At 36.7% G+C, this 22,126-nt stretch overlaps 1 protein-coding gene and 1 pseudogene across 1 annotated transcript in view; one reads left to right on the forward strand and one right to left on the reverse strand.

Annotated features, from left to right (window-relative positions):
- Positions 1–22,126, reverse strand: part of NLK (nemo like kinase) — a 165,407-nt gene that overhangs the window by 55,401 nt on the left and 87,880 nt on the right. The window contains exons 2-3 of the mRNA XM_003996503.6: positions 16,104–16,233; positions 6,156–6,211 (exon numbers count right to left, since the gene is read on the reverse strand). Coding sequence (XP_003996552.1) covers positions 6,156–6,211; positions 16,104–16,233 — 186 coding nt within the window. The remainder of the gene's footprint in view (positions 1–6,155; positions 6,212–16,103; positions 16,234–22,126) is intronic.
- LOC111557887 lies at positions 18,048–18,143 on the forward strand (annotated as a pseudogene).

The raw sequence follows: 22,126 nt of genomic DNA on the forward strand, positions 1-22,126 counted from the left end.
TCCCTCTCTCTCTGGCCCTCCCTTGCTCACACTGTATCTCTCTCTCTCTCAAAAATAAATAAACATTAAAATTTTTTTCTTAAAAAACCAAAGTAGTGTTAATTATTTGGCTGAATGAATAAATAAGGCTGACTAGATACTAAGTGGCAATTAAAGTCAGGAATTCAGCTGGATTGTTCTGCTAACTTTTCCTTTATTTTCCCTTTTGGGCTTCAGAGGTAAGGAGCCAGAATTGGTGACAGTGGGTAAAAGCATCAGGTTTTGTTTTTGTTTTAAATCATTAAATGCTTTTCAAGCAATTCAGCTTGGGAACTTTTTAGTTTCCACTAAGAGACTATTTTATTCGTTCAATTAACAAACACTTATTTAGCACCTACTATATGTCAGGCATTGTTCTAAGAGCCGGGAACACAATAGTGAGCAAAACAGAAAAAAAATTTCTGGTTCTAGGCACATAGCTGATGCTTTTGTTTACGGAATAAATGAAGAGGGAATTCTAACAATATGAGAATCTTCAAAGCTCCTAGGATGCAGATTTCTGGTCCTTGCTGGTACTGTCTGATGCAGAGTAAGAGTGCACTTACATATGCAAATACATATTTCATTTTGTTTGTTCTTAGCTCTTCACAGACTCCTAAGATTCTCTGCGGGTTATAGAGCTGTTTCACAGCACCAGGCAATCATGTATTGTGTATTCTTTAAATTACAAAATGTTCCTGTAAAATACAGTATACAAATACTGTCAGTTAAAATTGAATGACTGCATCTGGGAGCCCAAAACTACATTACTCCTACCAAGGGTTCTCAACTGGTCAAATGGGCATGTAGGCTCCCTCGCTGCATTTATGACAAGAGATCCCTGTTTAAACAATGCCTGCATAAGCCAAACCTATTATCCAAATAGGGACACTTGTGAAAGTAAAAGGAGGAACTTGTTAATTAATAATTATACGAGGACATCAGGTAAAATCCGGGAATCCTTGCAAACCAGGACACATGGACACCCTATTAGACTGCTCCTTTCCACTGGTTTTAGGCCGAAATTGCTTCGAATGCAGATAACCTGCTCTGCCCATATTCTCCTCCGTAAAACACTAAGATAATGTTTCATTATGTGTCAAGTTCAAAATAAACTTTTCCCAAAGCAAGCCAAATTTTTATTTCCAATCCAGCAGGCATCCAGTACTTTCTAGGAAAGGGCATGTTTATGTATACAATTCAGATTCCTGACTGAAGGATGATAAATAATGATTTTCAATCAAATAATTACAACTGGTTTCTCTTGGGTTAAATTCCAGTAGGCTCAAAGTAATTAAGTGCCGAAGTGTTTTCATACAGGTTTCCAAATAGAAACTCAAAGTGCAAAATGAATAATGCAATCCTTTAACGGCTAAAAGTTCAGTTAAAAAAATACAGAACTTTTCCTAATTATTAGATTTTAAAAATACGAAAACAGAAAAGCTACAAGATGCAGAGATCATGGTAGAATTTATTGTTCCTTCCATATATGATTCATGCTAAATCTGTTGCATCCTGTAGGTAGATTTGTAAACAGTTATAGTCCAGACATTGTCTTTTTCAAAGTTGCTTAAGGAGCTATCTAAAGATGCATGGTCTTTGAAAACTCAGGCCAAATTTTTGGTGGGCACTGATGTAATCACTTTGTCACAGTTTCAGGAAAAAACAGGATTAACTGCATAATAGTATATGCTTATACTCTTATTATATATCTGATTACATCAAAATGTTCATAGACCTCAGATTTTCTAAAATGATATGAACTATTCAATCAAAGAGATCTTCTAATTTAAAATGTTTCTGTACTAACAGTTACATATGCAACGTAACATCCCAAGTTTTTCATCTTAGAAAAAAGTGCAATGATGTGGCTCTGTATGTACAGTGGAAGATTAAATTATAATATGATAAATATATACTTCTGACTCTATGAACTGATTCCTTTATCAACTTTAAATATTAAAACATCCATTAGATGCATAGCAACACACTAAGAACTTACCTAAAATGACAGAGCCTCAAACAGACCTCAAAAAGTATCTTCAAAGCACAATTCCATGATCATACATTTAAAACTCAAAATATTATCCATTCTAAAATCTGCAAAGACACAATCCTCCAATTAAAAAAAAAATGTCAAAAACCATGTGTAATGTGTATGCCATGTTCTTCAGATACTACAGAGGGAGCTGCTGACACAGATGAATAATACATTAAGCTGAAATCAAATACTAGCTTGAGATATTATTAATCTTCAATATTTTTGTGTTTTGGTAGTAAGGTTTCTTATTTTTCAGAGGGAAACAGAAGGAATTTTTTTTTGCTTTGGCTACAACAAAAACTTCATATTGATATTAAAAGAGTCACTGAAAGTAGAGCTTATATATAATTAAGGCATTTCTTATATTTCCATTTACTAGCTCTTCTAAAACACAGATTTTTAGTATCCTGTACTCCAGGCTAAGTCATGCCTTCCTAAGAGTCTTTATAATCCTGGGGCAGCTACAGGAATGACTCCTTTTTATGTAAAAGGATTCAGTGTTTTCCAAATAGCACCACCACTGGAAAACACCTATATTCTGTGCATGATTCTACATATAGCTAAAAATTAAACAGGAAACAAGAATAAGTGAGATTTAGGTTTGAAAGATTCTTCCGTAGCCAACTAATTACAATGAAAGCAACAGGTATCAATTTTTTAACTTGAAGGTAAAAAATTAAATAAAAAAGTAAAACTTTTAGGAGCACCTGGCCGGCTCAGTTGGAGGTACGTGACTCTTGATTTCAGGGTTGTGAGTTCAAGCCCCACATGGGGTGTAGAGATTACTAAAAAAAAAAAAAAAGAAAACCTTAAAAAAATAAATTAAAACATTTAAGTAAATGGTACACCAGATGGTTCCGCAAATATTTTACAGCAAAGACTTTTAAACATTCATGAACAATTCCGGAGAGAGAAATTTCACAGAAACATTCTGCCAACTAATGAAATGGGCTGAAATTAGCCACCAACAGGTACTATACTATCTATGTCACTCATAGTTTAGAAAAAATTTTTTTTAACATTTATTTATTATATTATTGAGAGAGAGAGAGAGAGAGACAGAGAGAGAGGCAGAGCATGATTGCGGGAGGGGCAGAGAAAGAGGGAGACATAGAATCCGAAGGAGGCTCCAGGCTCTGAGCTGTCAGCACAGAGCCTGACGTGGGCGGGGCTCAAACTCACAAACCTGGAAATCATGACCTGAGCCAAAGTCAGACGCTCAACCAACTGAGCCACCCAGGCACTCCATGTCACTCATGGTTTTAAACCATAACTATGCTAACTTTTCCTCTGCTCTGCAAGAATCTTAAATAATAATGATTCAAGGATCTCCCAGAGTCCAATTATGGTCAATAATGATGAATGATTGAGAACCACTAGCTTACAGAAGCACACAGAAGGTTTTTAAAAGAATGACAAACCCAAGTACAAAAAAAATTAATGCCTGATATAAACAATTCATGCTTAAACTGTAAGACACAAAATGAATATTATGAATTAGCTAAGTGTTCAGTGAAGAGAATCTAATAGATCTGGCATTTTTATTAAATATATCCATACATGCCAATTATCTTATTTGAACACATTCTTTCCCCACAGATGGCTTATGTGCAATAAAGGGTTAACTCAGCAGAGATCTGGGGTGCCCAAATCCTATACGTCCCAAAAGTCTTTAGGACTAGCTCATGACCAGCTCCTGGGAAATAACCTTTGAGGTCTTGCAATATCCTGCCTCATAAGAGCATCTTAGTATACCTGGGGCTTTGGTCACACCAGATAGTTTATGCTAACAATGTGATTTATGGTGACACCTGTTTTTGTTTGCCTGGAGCCTTGGGGCAGCTGTATTAGTTTAACCTCTGGGTGGGGGAAAAAGGAAGAGGGCTGGAGACTGAGCAGCTATGGTCAGCCCTGTGCCTGCTCTAGGCCCACCTGACTGACCCCCAATAAAAGCCCTGGACACTAAGGATCTGGTGAGCTTCTCTGGTTGACAACATTTGCCTGTATTGTCATTCATTGTTGCTGGGAGAATTAAGCAAGATCTGTACAATTCTACTGGGAGGACAACTGGAACTTTGTGCCTGGTTTCTCCTGGACTCTGCCTGTATACCTTTCTCCTTTGCTGATTTAATCTGTATCATTTTGCTGTAATAAACTGTAGCCAAGTAGATCCTTCCTGGATCCTGTGAGTTCCTTTCAGCAAATCATGGAACCTGAGGGTGATCTTGGGGACCCGTGACACAACCTATAATACAATAAAATTCTTATTTAATAAAGATTTCTTCTAATTTCAAGGTTTGTTGTCAGCAACCTCATTTCCAAACAGGCAGAAATAGCATTACGCATTCATAGGAATGCCTTCTAATAAGTAGGCTCCTTTCCCACCAACTAAAAGGATAAAGTAGGTGACTCCTGACCAGGTACAGAAGTTACTTCTGATGAATGACACAAGTATGGCCCCACTCCCACTAGTTCCCTTCTTCAGCGAGGAGCTGGGTAATTTCAGGAAGTCTATGAAATGGAATCATCAATGCTTTCTCCACAGTTGCTACTACTGATCTGTAGCTGAGGAAAAAAGAACATACATTCTCAAGTCATCTATCCTTAGGATAATTCTGTACTTTTTAAAAAAGCGTATGTCAGAACCATCCAACCTGGCCCAAGAGCTCAGGTATACAAGGACACTCTTATCAGCCAGGAGCTGGTCAAGGCCCAGTCCTTTCTTTGGAGTGTTCAGGGTTGGAGCACCCCAAGTCCACTGAGTTAAGCCTTTGTTAGTTCCATAAAAGATCTGTGGGTTGAAGCAACACCGAAGATTACAGCATTCAAGAGCTTTTGGTTTATCAGATCAAAACATCCCAGCAGTGGTGATCGATGACAATTCTATCACTTCATAATGTTTCCCAATTCCCCAGTCAGCTCAGCCATTCTCTTTCCCTTAGGGAAGTTCTTAACTGGTCCCAGTTACTAAGGAAATTATCAAAGACAATTGTCTAGTACAGAATTACCTGCCACCTGTGTAAGAATGAAATTTTTATCTCACTGCTAAGTCAGAAAAAGTATCATGCTTTTATACTCGTTTCCATTCTAAGTCATAGGCCTGGTGTTAATTAAAAGCCTAAAGTGAATAAATTGCACTATCACAAGCTCACCGAATTCAAGGATTTAGGATTCCCTGTCTTTCACTTAAAGTTTTACCAAGTTACATGCAGAATGGTAAATGGTGATGCTTTGCCTAGGGCTAACCTATGTCCCAATTTTTTTTTTTTTCCATGCACAGTCCCCGGAGCTATAACTAGGCATTATTTTACAGTTTATTATTATCCATGATACCTGACATACTATTTTTACACGTTAACAGTAGTAATATAATGTTAATGCCTCTATCCTGAGAGTATCATATAGGTAGGAGTTGAAATAAAGACCACAGAGTCAGACTGTCTGGAATTGAACCTCAGTCTCAATATTTACTAGCTCTGTGATCTTGGTCAAGTTTTTTGTTTTGTTTTGTTTTGTTTTGTTTTTAAATCTTTGGTGCCTCAATTTCCTTTTCTGTAAAGTGGGAAGAATCCTATCTTTCCCAGATGGTTGTCATAGGGATTAAATAAACTCATATGATAAAAACTTTGTAAGTTATGACTATCACCATTGCCACCACCACCACATTCCAAAGAACTTGGGACATCGGACTTACATTATCTCTTTAATTTTCACTTTACCCCAAGTTGCAGAAAAAAAGGGCAGTGGTATCTTCTTAACTGACAGGCAGTTGTTATATAGCAACAAGAGCACTTTCTTGAGTTCCACACAACACAGCTGCCTCACTGGTTTCATCTGCAAAATGGGGATGGTAATAACCTATCTCATAAGGCTGTGTGGAGATTAAGTACTGTTTTATGGTATCACCGTTCAGGATATATTGATAATACTGCTCTCTGTCAGATACTTGGGATTTCAAAATTACCTGGTTCCAGGTACTCAACCACCTTTGCAAGGATGAGATTTTATACGCCTTAAAGCATGAACCCCAAAAGGTGCTAGAAGAACAAATTAATAAAAAATTGTCCCCTTCTTTCACATTCCCTGGTTAGGATACATTTCTTCAAAATAGTCAATGTGTGGAGGTTGGAGTATGTCAAGGGCAGAGAGTACCTAAGAAAAGGAAAAAAAAAAAAAGTCAAATTTAGAGAACTAAAAAGGAAGCAAAATGACATAAATGCAAGTAAATACTATTAACTCTTTAATGATTTAAGACTTAGTTACAATTGTCCACTGAGATTAACTAAATTTGCCAGTCAAGAAACAGTCCTGAATATTAAGAGGGGTTTGTAAACTTATCATGTAAAAGATACTTCAATCTCAACTAAAATGAGCTACCAGACCCCTTCACGGAGAGTGTGTTGAAAAGAAATGCCCTATTTTTAACAACCAGTGTTGCTCTAAGAGCATGAGGAGCCATACCTACCATTCATTTCTTTATTCCTCTGTTCAAAAAAATGTTTACTAAGTACATTCTACCTGGCAGGCATAGGGGTAGGCCCTCCAGTTATACTGAGTATCATCCCTGCTCTCATGATAAGTGGAGAGGAAAGCATTAAACAAACAAGCAAGCAAGCAAACAGTTACACAACTATGTAATTATGACATCTATTATTTGAAGAGAAAAAGTCCAGAGGAATGGGGAGAAAAAGTTTCCCTTGAGTTTAACGCTAAGAGTTGAAGGCTGAATAGGAGTTGGTCAGGCAATGAGTAGGTAATATAAAGGCACTGAACTCAGCAAGAAGGAACCAGACAAATTCTAGAAACAGAAATGCCAGTGCTTATGGAACATAGAGGGTGGGAGGAAAATAGACTGGGATAAAACAGAAGAGGAAGGCAGGGGATATATCATATAGAATCGCTTTAAATTTTGTTAAGCATTTTGGATTTTATTCCAAGTACAAAAAAAGAAGACACCAGGGTGGAAAAAAGACTTTAAGGCATCTGAAATTCAAGTCCTTTATAAAAGCAGCATACTACCAATGTCACTTCTGCCTTTGAAACATAACAAATAGGCTTTCTTCCCCTACCAGCTGTCCAGCTATTCTTGTAAGTCCCATCTATGATGTCACACTTAAGAATCTGAACCTATCTAACTAATGAGAAATACCAGGCTCAAAGGATGTAGAAGTTATTTAACAGGAAATAAACTGTCACTGCCTAAAAGGTTTGTACAGATGCATGCCACAGTAGATGTCCACAAAATAAAATTCATGGTTACCAATACAAAAAAAAAACCAAAAACCAAAAAACAGGAAATAAATTGCGTGGTACAAATTTTTTAAGAAAAACAATGTTTTTATTATGGAGAATTTCAAATATTTAAAACTGCACAGAATAGTATCAAGAATGCTCATGGAATCAATACCCGGCCTTAGTTTCTACATACGGCCATTCTTGTTTCATCTGTCTTTATCTTCTACTCTCCCTAGGTAATTCTGATGCAAATACCAGACCTATTTCAGCCATACATCGGTACCACTAAAAGACAAAAACTTTTTATTTTATTTTTTTAGATTAAAAAAACAATTTTTTTTTTAATGCTTATTTTTGAGAGCGCGCGCGAGCACTAGTGGGGGAGGGGCAGATAAGGAGAGACACAATCTGAAACAGGCTCCAGGTTCCAAGCCATCAGTACAGAGCCTGATGTGGGGCTCAAACTCAAGAACCATGAGATCATGCTCTGAGCTGAAGTCTGATGCTTAACTGACTGAGCCACCCAGGCACCCCTATTTTTTTAGATTTCTAAAAAATGTTTATTTTGAGAGAGAGAGAAAGTGCATGTGAGAGTTGGGGGAGTGCAGAGAGACCAATGTGGGGCTCAAACTCACAAACTGGGAGATCGTGACCTGAGCTGAAGTTGGGCGCTTAACCAACTGAGCCACCCAGGTGCCCCAAAGACAAAAACTTTTCAAAAATACAATTATCAGATCTAAAAATGTTATGCTTTTTTTTTTTTTTTAATTTTTTTTTCAACGTTTATTTATTTTTGGGACAGAGACAGAGCATGAACGGGGGAGGGGCAGAGAGAGAGGGAGACACAGAATCGGAAACAGGCTCCAGGCTCCGAGCCATCAGCCCAGAGCCTGACGCGGGGCTCGAACTCACAGACCGCGAGATCGTGACCTGGCTGAAGTCAGACGCTTAACCCACTGCGCCACCCAGGCGCCCCAATGTTATGCTTTTTAATACCACCAAACATCCAGTCCTCAAATTTCTAATTTCCTTTTCTTTCTTAAAGTTTTCTAGTCTAAATCAGGAGCTAAATAAGATTTACATATGATGGTTGATTTGTGTTTTAAGTTTTAACCTACAGATTTCTCCTCTTTTTCTTTTCCCCTTGCAATTTTTATGTGGAAGAAACTCTGCTCATTGGTTTTTTTTTTCTCAGCCAAGCATTTGTCACTTTAAAATTCTAAATGTAAACTAAAACCTCCTGTAATGAAAAAGTCTTTACTCACACTTTAAAGCCAGTTACACTTAAAAGTTTGAAAATAGTTAATATGTTTTATAAAGAATCTTGATCTTTCCTTTCTGAATTAAAATGTTTATACTTAGAATCTTGGTACAGATGAAAGATAACAGATTTTCCAGTTTCTTCAAAACATAATTTTTATCATATGAAAGATAAATTATTTCATTCCTATAAGTTTAAAACCCTATAATTAGCTAGTGTCACAAATTCACGCAAATTCATTTCTCATTATGGGATAGAACAATTTTTAACATGAATATTTGATGATGCTTGAAGACGACAGTTAGAAATTAGTGTTTTACTTGACATCTTTCGGACTCTCAGCTCTGTATCTGAACAAATACATTCTGTCTTGGGGGAAAGCAGAATGCAATGAGTGACAGCGTCCATTAGACAAAGCTATTTTACACTTCAAATCTATCTGCTATAATTAGAGGTTATCTAGAGAAAGTGACAACCATACATTTTAAAGCCTGATGGAGAAGAATGAGGCTTTCTTATTCCAGATTTGATGAGGCTTTTTGTAGAAAAGCCATATAAAACAGGGTTAGACATTTGCACTAAAGCATTTAGCTGGGATTGTTAGCTTCAAAGATACAATATTTTAAACTCTGCTTGGAATTTTTTAAACTCCTGTTTTTTATATTACCGTTATTTTATCTCAAAATGCTTATCAGAAAACGGCATCCACTGTTATTTCCAGGGGTCAAAAACAATGCTTAAAAAAGCAGAAATGATCCAGGAATCTCAGAAGTGATGTAAATAAGTGAGAAGGAATAGTAGCAGTTTCAAACTCCAGACTTCATGCCTGACTCCCTATATAAATAGCCTGAGTCCCTCTATAACCCCACTATTATTTGTGGGAATAAAGTGTGTGGGATTAGCCTTATGATGTAAATAGGAGGACGCTTGTAAAGACTTTGACTTGTAAAGAGTCAAAGTATCCCAAAATACCACCAACTCTTCAAAGGATCTCAAATACAAAAAAAAAAAAAAAGGTAAGCAGACTTGTCTAATTAAAAAATGAACTAAAATACACCCTTAAATAATGGGCATTACCAAACAGTGTCTCAGCACATTTCTCAGATCTTTTAAGAACTCGACAAAAGCCCATTATAGTGGCTGTTTTTCAGAATTTTAACCTGTGATGTTAAGATTTACTATACATTGGTTACATGAGGTGTACATGGCTTCTTTTTCTTAGTCCTTTATCAATAAAACTGCTATAAATAATCCTAATCTATTTAAGATCACAAAAACTAGATATTTAACTCTTCATTAAATCCCATGTTTAAGCAAAGGAATTTTCCCTTCCCCATTCTCACCCCCAGCAGATTTTAAGTTCTTTAAGGTAGTGACTATGTAATTACTATTATTTTTAATAGAGTTATAATATAAAGTATGAAAATCCTAAGTGTATAATTTGATTAATTTTACACAAAGTATGTAATATGATGAATTTTTACTCCACGGTTAAAATCTGATCAAGAAGTTAAGCATTTCAACATCTCAGAAGGTCCCCTTGTTCCTTTCTAGTCAAAACCCACCCTGCTCAGAGGTCACCACCATTTTCGTTTCCATCACCACAGACTCGTTTTGCCTATCCTTGAACTTTTATACAAATTAAATCATAAAGAATGACTCAAATCTCAGTTCTCCTTTCCAAAGTGCCCTGAAGACGGCAAAGGCAAGCTCTACGTCTGTCAAATGTAGATGGCAGAGCTTGGTGATCACTAATTTTCCACCATCATGTTTCCACTTTTGTTTATGACTTTTGTCATTTACTGTTATGCCTATGAAATTCATCCCTGTTGATGTGTGGATCAATGGTTCATCCTTTTTATTGATGTGTAGTACACCATTGTGTGAGTGGAATATAACACAATGTACTTATCCAGAGTACTGCCAGCAGACATTTGGGTTGTTTCCAATTTCTAGGTATTATGAATAAAGCAGCCATGAATACTCTCGTACATGTCTTTTGATGGACATGTGGTTTGTCCTGAGTATACCAAGGAGTATAACTGCTGGATCACTGGGTAGATGTGTGTTTAGCTTTAGTAGAAACTGCCAGTTTTCCCAAGTGGTTTTATAAATTTATACTCTTACCAGCAATGTTAAGAACTTCAGCTGATTTACATTCTTGTCAACACTAGGTATTTTCAGTCTTTTTGATTTTAGCCAATCTGGTGGGTATATTAATATCTCATCATGGTTTAATTTACCTTTCTCTGATGACTAACGACTTTGAACACTTTGTCATATGCTTATTAGCCATTGCTTATCCTCTTTTGTGAAATTCTTAAGTCTTTTACTAATGGGCAAAAATTCTTGATCTGTAGAAGCTCTTTTTAAGAGATGTGATGTTTATGGGGCGCCTGGGTGGCTCAGTTGGTTAAGCATCCGACTTCGGCTCAGGTCATGATCTCGCGATTTTTGAGTTCAAGCCCCACGTCAGGCTCTGTGTTGACAGCTCAGAGCCTGGAGCCTACTTCCGATTCTGTGTCTCCCCTTCTCTCTACCCCTCCCCTGCTCATGCTCTGTTTCTCAATAATAAATAAACATTAAAAAAAAAAAGAAATTTATAAGATATGTGATGTTTAGATACAGAATTTGCAGTCCAAAAATGTCAAGCAAAATATTTATTTCTAATGGTCTTCTCAAATTCTAAATATTTATAGTTGTCTATTACATAATATATTCTGAAAACAAGTTTTTTGTTGAATATATGTCTGAGGTCTGTCTTTTCATTCTCTTCAACTTTTGATGAGCATTAATTTTTAAGGTCAATGGTGTCCAGTTTAGCCTTTTTTTTTTTTTAAATGGTTAATGCTTTACTTGCCTCATTAAGAAATCTTTATCTCAAAGTCTTGAGAAGATATTTTCCTGTTTTATTACAGAAACTTTATTATTTTACCTTTCACATTTAAGTCTACAATTTACTTTTAATTAATTTACATATTTGTTGTGGAACAGACTTTGTTCAACTTCTTCAAGACGATCTTGAGTATTTTAGGCCTTTTCAATCTCTATAAACTTTAGAATATTTGTCAATTTCCTCACACTCATACATACAAACCCTGCTGGGTTTTTGACTGGGATTACATTGAATATATAGTCAGTGTCGGGAGAACATGCAGATTAACCAAACTGAGTTTTCTAATTCATGGACACAAGAGAATGTGTTATTTTAAATACATTAAGAATCTGCCCAGAACCACAAATTTTAGGCAGACAGCAAACAAAATTTTCCAAATCCACTGCAAAGTAATCCAGTCTACAGCATGCTTTGGCTTTTCACTCCTCAGTAACAGAAATACTAGCATTAATAATGTCTACAGCTAAACAGCATGTCTACATTTAGAGAAGGGTCCTACTGGTCCCACACTGGTATGATTCTTTACCCTACTTATGAACCTGAGGCCCTGTCTGAGTTAGGTCAGATTATATAAAGAAAAACAAATCATTCTTCTTTGCCTCCACTACCTCCTCTTTGTCTTTTCTATCCCTCAAGAATACTCCAGAATTAAAAGACTGGGAAAAAGTAACTCCAAGAGAGAGATCACTGAGGTTATCATTCCAGACTCAGAGATTTCTTTTTTTTTGCTGTCACTTTCACTTACTCATTCTTCAAAGAGACTGCCTGCCTACTGCATACTTAGTGGTATTGCCTAAGGACAAGAAAAAGCCCCAGATTTGTATTGCTGGGGATCTTCCCAGGAATCAATGGACCCTAAGGGGGCTCTGAATGGGCTTTAGAGGACTAGTGAAAGCCTCAAATTACATAAATATTCTGTGTATGTGCATTCTTCCAAAAGAGGATTCACAGTTTTCATCAGATTCTCAAAGGAGTACAAAATTGAAAAACTCAATCATGCCCTTTCCATGATGGTAATACGACAATTATGTCATTCATGTACATGCGCACCAGTGCATAGGTGGGTGAAATAGAGAATATTTTTGCCAGATTTTATAACAGTTCAGATTCTGCCTAGACTCTAGTGATAAGCCTAAACAACAATCTTTAGAAAGTTAAACCCATTAATGTTTCCCCAAGATGCTACATCAAGGTGAATCTATCTTTAAGACGATGAACCGGGGCGCCTGGGTGGCGCAGTCGGTTAAGCGTCCGACTTCAGCCACGTCACGATCTCGCGGTCTGTGGGTTCGAGCCCCACGTCGGGCTCTGGGCTGATGGCTCGGAGCCTGGAGCCTGTTTCCGATTCTGTGTCTCCCTCTCTCTCTGCCCCTCCCCCGTTCATGTTCTGTCTCTCTCTGTCCCAAAAATTAATAAACGTTGAAAAAAAAATTTTTTTAATAAAAAAAAAAAAGACGATGAACCACCTGTCCTTTAAGAAAAAAAGTGTGTGTGTGTGTGTGTGTGTGTGTGTGTGTGTGTGTGTGTATCTCAATCAGATCACCTAAAATCAATGAATTTCATATGTGACTTTTTTTTTTTTTTTTAAAGTAAGCTCTATGCCCAACATGGGGCTTGAACTCACAACCCCGAGATCAAGAGTTGCATGCTCTTCTGACTGAGCCAGCCAGGCACCCCTGATATAGTGACTTTGAAGGTTCTGTTCAAAAGAAAATCCAAAGCCTCCAGGGCTTTGTAGCTAGTCCCTGACACATTAAAAGCCACACAAATTAAAATCCAACCTTCCTACAGTGGCCAGGTTAATCTTTCTAAATGCCATTTTCATCATGGCGTTCCTTTCCTCTTCTTTCAATCAAATCTTAATCTCAAAAGGCTCATCTTAAGGTTTACCTCCACCACGTTTAAAGCATATTTGAGCTTCTAAGCTCACAACAATTTCTCTTTTTCTTAATATTATGGTAGCATAATGCTGTGTGGCAGCATTCACATGAGCTTTAAAAACTGCAGCTCCTTGGGCCTCAACCCCAGAGATTCTAATTTAGTGGGTCTGGGATGAGACCCATGAATCTGCTTTTTAAGGATCACCTTGGTGATTATAATATACTTCTAGGTCTGGTTGCCTAGCTTTTTGCCACTCACAGAACACAGACTGTCTTGCATTAATGCTTAACCACGCAGGCAGTCCTCCCAAAGCACTGTAATCATAGTATTTATCACATTACTAAACTCCTTAAGGGTAGAAAGCCCTAGAAGCTAAAGTAGTTTAGGAATATAGGATATGCAGAATAAATGTTTGTTGAATTAATGAACATGGGCTCTGAAGCAAGACAAACTTCGACTCCAATCTTGTGTCACCCTGACCTTGAACAAGTTATTTAACTCGAAACTTTGGTTTCCTCCTCTGCAAAGTAGGGATAACAAGCACTCTCTGACAAGATTGTTAAGGATTAAATGAATTAATGTATGGAAAGCATCTAGCATACATCCTGACACATAGCAACAAGTGTTAAATACCTGATCCCTCAAAAAAGGGTATTTTAAACTTTTTCTGTATCCTCCATGTGACCTAGTACTGCCTCTATACGGGACACAATTAATAAACATTTGTTGCCTTAACTACATCAAACACCAGTTGCCTCTCAGGCTGGCATTCCACACATACCAGGTGTGTGGCCCTGAGATGCTTTTGGAGATAGATCTTGGAGCGTAGCATAAATTCATGTAGAAAATAGTGGTGCCATGCCATCTTCAGCTCCAATTATCTGTCTCACTTTTGAATATTCCTACAGAAGTCACAAGCACTCTCTTATCATAGAGCTCAGGAGCTCCAATTGGTTGCTATGTTTTAATAGGTATGATTTTCAAGAATTCAGTTTGTTTTGGGGTGCCTGGCTGGCTCAGTCGGTTAAACGACTGACTGTGAATTTCAGCTCAGGTCATAATCTCACAGTTGTGAGAGTGAGCCCCATGTTGGGCTCTGCTGACAGGGTGGAGCCTGCTTGGGATTCTCTCTCTCTCTCTCTCTCTCTCTCTCTCTCTCTGCCTCTCCCCTGTGCTCACGCTCTCTCAAAATAAATAAACATTTTAAAAAATGAAAAAAGTCAGCACACACACAAAAAGTTTTTTAAAATTTAGTTTCTTTTCTTACACGACTCCCTAACACTACCTTTGACCCTATAGCAATGAGTCGTGCATGAGCAAAGATACCAATATATATAGATAGGAAACTATGCACCATCCTTCCTTTGTAAAAGAAGCTAAGATAGGTCTGAGTGTAATAACCCATTGAAATCCTTAGTAAGCAAATTCCTAATGCCTCCTTCAAAAAATTTCTTCACCACGGATACCTTTACTTGAGTTTCTAGCAATGTAAATAAGGGTTTGTACTCTTTGATGTTGGGGTGGGACTCAAAGTCGAGAAATAAATAAGCAAGCACTAGACATAATTCTAAATTACTTACAAAATTTGAGGAACAAGTCATAAAAGTGGTATTTTGAAAGTCACTGAAACAAACACATTTTTAGGCAGTTCCAACTGACTGAAAGACAGCAATAACTTTTTTAAAAAGTTTAAGGAAAACGGATTTCAAGAGAAGTCATCAATAAAATGAAATATGCCCAAGCAAGGAGTTTCAAATAAATATATTTGTTTGATATTCTTAGTTTTACCAAACACCTCAAACTTTTAAACATTTTTCTCTTAAAATGAGACCTACACTTTGGCCAAAGTTCTAAAGGTTCCTGTGCAAATGAGCAGTCAGACTCACAAGAAATTATTATATTTCTGATAAAGTTTTTCTTTTAGCAATTAAAATAACGTAAGCTGAAAACCAAACGCAGAATGTAAGGCAGTTTTTTTCACGTGAAATTGAAAACTTAAAAGTCCAATGCTAATATCCCCAGGTAAATTTTACATGTATCAAATGTTTAATTCAGGATTAGTTGAGGAGAAGCGATCTCTCAAACCACAATGATTCTATTCACTCATGAGTCTTGACATTTTTAAATATAGCCATAAATAAGCTAACCTATGTTACTTTAACAGCTATATGGTTTTTTAAGAGAAGAAACTTTTCCTACATCTTTAAGTTAATCTGATTAAAAATATTAAAGGTTAAAAATAAAGCATTTAAAGGGCTGCCTGGGTGGCTCAGTCGGCTAAGCATCCGGCTTTGGCTCAGGTCATGATCTCGTGGCTCCTGAGTTCGAGCCCCGCGTCGGGCTCTGTGCTGACAGCCCAGAGCGCTTCAGACTCTGTGTCTCCCTCTCTCTCTCTGCCCCTCACCTGCTTGTGCTCCCTCACAAATAAATAAATAAATATTAAAAACAAATAAATAAAGCATTTAAAATCAGGGGCCAATTATTTCCACTTACATCACTCAGACTACATATTACACTCTCTTTTATGTTAAATATTAGTACAGTTCCTCAGCTAAATAGTAACACTTTACATTAATTAATATTTATCTGTAGGTCAATACATCTTAGAATTCACTTAAACTTGGTCGTTGTTTACAAATAGGGTCTAAGTTTTCTCAGGTTTCCAAACTCCTTAATAACTTGCACGTTCCCTTTTAACTCTCTTTTGCTCTCTATTAACACAATTAAGCATGCGTAGGAAATAGTTTATTCCAAAGAGGAATTTCACTTACATTATCATGTTTAAAAAAACACAACATCTTCAATTCCCGGAAGACCCTTTTGCAAGAGACCAGATTCTGGAAGACGTTGGGCATCTTTTTGAGTGCTACTCTCTTTCCATCTCTTGGATCTGTTACTGACCTAAAGAAGCAATATTTGGGGAGAGGAAGAGAAGAGAAATCAATTCCAAACTTTGTTCTTCAATGTTTCAGAGCATGACAATTATCTTGATCTTAAACTACTCAATCCACTTAACAATGTTTAAGATATCAGTGAGAAAGAAGGTTTTTAAAAAGTACACACCTATAATCAAAGAGAATGTTTAGCCCACCCAATTCTTCTGCCATGTTTGATTTTTTTTAATCCTTCTCTAAATTTATAAACACTTTTTCTGAGAGATCACTTAGCAATACATCTCCGGTAGGAGGGCTAATTAGTGGTAAAGCCATTTTAAAAATGGGGGCGGGTACAGATTAACAAAACCAAAGTCAAATTAGTTTTATGCTTTATTTTCAGAACCAAATTCAAGATGGAAGAGATGTTAATTCACATGTTAATCACATTTAGTTCAACATAAAGAACACAATCTAAGTATTTTGGCTTCTTATATAAACGGACATCTTTTAGTAATATGGATTTCACTAGCTGGACAATAGCTGAACAGTGTCCTCTCTTCAGAAGTCTGAGTGCCAGCTTAGGCTGTAGCTTCTAGGTTACGTAGCTTCCCTTTTGCCCCTTAAAAGGCTCTTAGTATGGTAGCTGCCTCCTGTAGCTTCTTTTAATCGCTCAGTGTCTCCCTTTTTTACCCTTTAGTCTTCTAACACCTATAAAATCAATTCCCTAAATTACATTTCCCTATGTTTGACAGACTAGTATGGTTTCCATTTTTCTGACTGAACCCAAATGATACACATTAAATCAAATTAGTTAAAGGAAACAAAGCACTCAATTTGTTAAAATATGTCCAATTGGCCATTTTGCAAGTGATTTTCTGTGAATTATCTTTTTTTTTTAATGGTTCAGTAAAGGATTCTAAACTCTTTTTTTAATTTATTTTTGAGAAAGAGAGAGAGAAAGAGCAAGTGTGGGAGGGGCAGAAAGAGAGGGAAAGAGAGAGAGAATCCCAAATAGGCTCCACACTCAGCACAGAGCCTGACTTGGGGCTTGAACTCAGGAACCTGCGAGATCATGATCTGAGCCAAAATCAAGAGTCAGATGTTTAACCGACTGAGCCACCTAGGCGCCCCCATGAATTATCTTAAAGCTTTTTTCCTACCACCCATCACCTACGACTCGCTATCCCTGTAGAATTTATTCCTGTCAGATTTATTTTGCTGATTCCTACCTGTCATTCTTGGCGACCATTATCTTTCAGTTCCTGTTTCAGCCATCAATGCTTTGGCTGTCTCTCCCAGACTTGTTTCATTTAAAAGTCTGATCTATAGGTTATCAATGCCTTTATCCAAGTTATTTAATTAAAGTTCAGAACAGGACAGAACAGATCTGCAACAGATACAATACTAGAAACCACCTATGAGACCAGTATCCAATTATTATTCAAAATTAATTACTTATTTAATTAACCATAATCACTCAGTTTATTTCTTCCTATTGTCCACAAGAAATCAGATACTCATCAAACTGCCTTCCTGAAAATGAAGCATTCCTATTATCTACCAACCTGTCAAAAAACTATACAAACTTCTTTATGAATACCATGACTTTATAAATTAATCTTAGTGATCACTACTTCTTTTCCTATGTGCTCATGGAAACTCTTAAATCGTGCATTCTAGTATTGTTAAACAGCATGAGGACTCTACTTTCTCCCAATGACTGAACATTTGGTAAAATAATGAAGAGTTATAATTTTTAAGTCTTCAGTAGCTTCAACTGTAATTCAACTAAGAGACGTAACATTCTTGACTATTGCTTAAAAAATACCAACCCAATGCTTGCTTTGGCAGCACATAGACTAAAATTGGAATGTAAGAGATTAGCATGGCCCCTGTGCAAGGATGACATGAAATAGGCATATGTCCCATATTAAAAAAAAAAAAAAAAAAACAAAAAAACCCAAAAACCCAGTCCATAACACTCCTAAAAATCCACATAAACCTGGTAAGTAAAATAGGAAGGAAACTGAATATAATATTATATATATTCAGACTGTTAAAAATAATTGTTTTCCTTTTAACACACCACTTCTTCTATTTTTAAGTTTTAAGTTCTTTGTTTTTTCAACGTTTATTTATTTTGAGAGAGAGAGCATGCGCGCGAGAGCGGGCGTGCAAGCAGAAGGGGGGCAGAGAGAAGAGAATCCCAAGCAGGCTCCATGCTGCCAGCGCAGAGCCCAACGCAGGCCTCGATCTTGCGAACCATAGGATCATGACCTGAGCCGAAATCAAGAGTCGGAAGCTTAGGCGCCCCCTACCCCACTTCTGTAACTAGATACTAGAAGATAAAAATGTCAATGATATAGCAAGGAAGGAAAATTTTGGACCACACATTGCATTTAGTTGTCAATGTCTTTTGAGACTTCTTTAATGTAGAATAGTTACTTAGCATTCCTTTGTCTTTCATGACACTGCCATATTTGAAGAGGACAGGCCCGTTTTTTTGCAGACTGCTCCTCAATTTGGGTTTGTGTAGTGTTTTCTCATGATGAGATTCAGGTTATGTATTTTTAACAGGAATAACTCAGAAGTGATGTCTTCTCAGTGCATCACACTAGGAGGCACATGATGTCAGTTTCCCCCATTTGTAGTGATCTTTGATCACTGGGATGAGGTGTCTGTCAGGTTGCTACACTGCAAAATGACTATGTTTTCCCTTTCTAATTGTGTCACTGTTCTACTCCTCATCAAACTTTGACCCGTTTAGTATCCACTGGCAACTTTTGCCTGAACCAACTAATACTACAGTGGTTGCCAAATGGTACCTTAATAATTGTAGCGTCTTTCTAAATAGCTAGCCTACACAACAATTATTAGCTTTAAAGAATGAGGGAACTCATTTAATACATTGCCCTTTCCAGAGAGGCCTCAGACAGCAATACTTCTTTCCAACGCTGGCCTTCTTATTGGTCCTGACTCTACTGTGGTAAGGAAAGCTGCTCTAAGATAAACCCACTCTTGGCTCAAGGTTAGTACTGTGCCTTGCAATGTTTTAAGGCAAAATTCACAAAGCAGCGTTTTATTTTATTATTCATGCAAAAGCCAGTCATGCTTGTGGCTGGTAACAATATAACTCTAATGAATGTGAATGGCTGTGCAGTAATTTCACGCCATGTTGAGTTTGTTCTCTCTTAACTTGAGGTAGCAGATGCTTTAGTTCAGCACAAACAGTACCACAGAACACAGATAAGTGTGGAAGCCTGTTACACAGGAATTCTTTTATTTTCTTTGTTACTGAAAGGCTTGCTGTGCTTAGTTTCTCTGCTGCTGCAATACCCTGGTTATTCCAACTGTACTTGTTAATGAAGCCCCAGCTGTAGAGATAATGAACTAACATTTAGGGCAACTTTCCTCAGTTCAGAAAAAAAGGAGGCATCCTTTGATCTACAATTCACTTACTGGTCAGTTATTTTCTCTACTGAATACTGGATGCCCTAAATAAAACAGTGCATCTGTCATTTCACCTGATTATCTTCATGAGCAGTCACGTTACACTAAAACAGGTATTTCTTTCCTATGTTTTAAATCAACATGTGATTCTGCAAACAGTATATTAAAGATACAGTTTTAAGGGTTGTGAAAAAATAATTCTTTCTTATATCTGTCCAGAGTATATATATATCAGTCCTTCTCCTACGTTTGGAATACAAGTTCAACTTTTTTAAACAGCCAGAAGAATCCACAAGCCATTCTTCAGAGAAATATAGTTAGCCGAAAGAGTACAAAACCAAAATAGGAAGCTTTTTGGATCTGGTGTGGTTGTTTTGTTCTAGAGCTCTCTTAATCCCAGGAAACTCTGGCCACTGCCTCAAATATGCTTAAATTATAGAAAAGTAGAAGGGCTGGAATGAAACAAGAGTGAAACTTATTGGGGACACATTTTGAGACACTAGAACCTTACATTACAACATCTTTAAATCACTATCGCTACACTAAGCAAGAATCTTCAAGAAATTATATGCTCCTCATTTATTTTATGTGAAGAATTTTTTCCCCACATGGGTTAGCAGTTTTAAAGTTCACGTTTCTGATGCAGGTTTGTTTTTTTTTTCTCTGATACAGGTTTTTAACTATTCAAAGCAAATAAATAATTTATAATGAAAATGTTTCACTAAGATTGAGAAAATCAGGCTCTTCTAATTCTATTCACATAAACTTGTAATCAGCAATCTTCTATTTTTGCTATGCACACTACAATTACTACGTCAACTGTACCAATAAAGAACATATCTCAATAACAGAACCTAACTAGACTCTAAATATTTAGATTATTGCCTTTGCATTCACTTTGAAATTCATTTCCTTAAAAGTTATTTTTACTCGTATTTAGATTAAGTCTGCTTGAGAAAACAATAGCAAACTATGAGGTAAAATTTCTGACAACAAATACCTCTAAATAATGTATCTTATTTGTACCTTAGTCCTTATATGTTCAACGACACTGTAAGTTAGGGAATAAGGAATTTATTTTTACATCTCTTTGGTCTTTCTAACCAAAATTTTAACAGGCTACAGTTTGTGTGTACTTTGACATAATTTACAGAATTGCACACTATTTAGAGGAATACACTTTCTAGGCTTCCCTGTCTCCACCTAAAAACACATGAAGAAAGATTCTCATATTTAGGTAGTTTGTTCCATTGGCTGGAGTTTTCTGATGTTTGGTTATTGGTTTTTCTTTTATGTTTATTCAAATTTGGTATTTGCTGAGTTAGCGCTCTAGAAGAAATCCTTTTCCTTTTTTTCAAGATCCTCCTAAAGTGATCCCAAATTTGTGAATCTGATATTACAAGGTAAAAAGGCCTTATACAATAGCTAAACCAAAGCAGTGAAATGGTTCGTTCTTTTTCTCATATCCTAACATACCACTATTAATCAGAAGCAAAATACCTACATTTAACTGAAAGTGTTAAATATGAACTGAAACGTCCCCTAACTCTGTGTTTAAACAAGTATATATAGCAATGGCCCCAGCAGGTGAGATATCCCTGGACCATTCTGACCGATAGGGAGATCCCCAGGGGTGCTGATAAGGGAGGAGAAATAAGGAACAGGTACATCATTCAATATTAGGCTGTCATATTTATTTTCAAATACTTGTTACCAGTGAAAAAACTTTTAGGACCCCAATTCCCCACCAATAATCATTGGTTAAGTTAAAATATAGGTGGAAAATCCTTCTATACTAATTATTATTGACTTGAGAACATTTTATTGTTCTTCAGACCATGAATTAATTATAATTAGCTCCATCCTTACTGCAGACGCTGGCAAAGACACAGAGACCTCTCAGTTGCTGTCAAATATCTTTGTGAGGAGTATGACTTGCCTGCAAGAAAGTTGCCACACTGTCTTTTCAATAGGGATTTTCTCATGTTAGAGGGTGAACATGACACAGCCTAGCCTGCCAAGTCTAGGAAGTTTTCATGGCCCACTAGCCACAGTCCTCTCCTAGAAACAGACCCATGAATATTGTATGGGAAAGAGAACCACCTGCAATGAAAAAAAGGTTTCTGTTCAAAGCCACCACAGAGGGAAAAAATCCACAACTGCATCTTCTTCTTACATTTTAATAGTTTATGACAAAAAGAAGTTATAAAAGATAACCCAAACTCAACCTATGTCACACAAAAATGTGCTTGCTTTTAATCCCACTGATGACTTCTTAAAAGATATATGTTAAGTAATAGGAATACTGAGGAATATAAAGAATTTTTTAATAAAGACTTTTTTTTAATTAAAGAATGGCAATTTTGTTGCTCATTAGGTTTATAAATGTAGAAGACACCAAATGAAAGAAAAGAATGGTTTCATTCACACAGTCGGTTTTTAACAGTATGGTTTTGTTGATGTCAAAA

The sequence above is a fragment of the Felis catus genome, chromosome E1, assembly GCF_018350175.1.
Source record: "Felis catus isolate Fca126 chromosome E1, F.catus_Fca126_mat1.0, whole genome shotgun sequence".
In the NCBI taxonomy this organism is placed as follows: Eukaryota; Metazoa; Chordata; class Mammalia; order Carnivora; family Felidae; genus Felis; species Felis catus.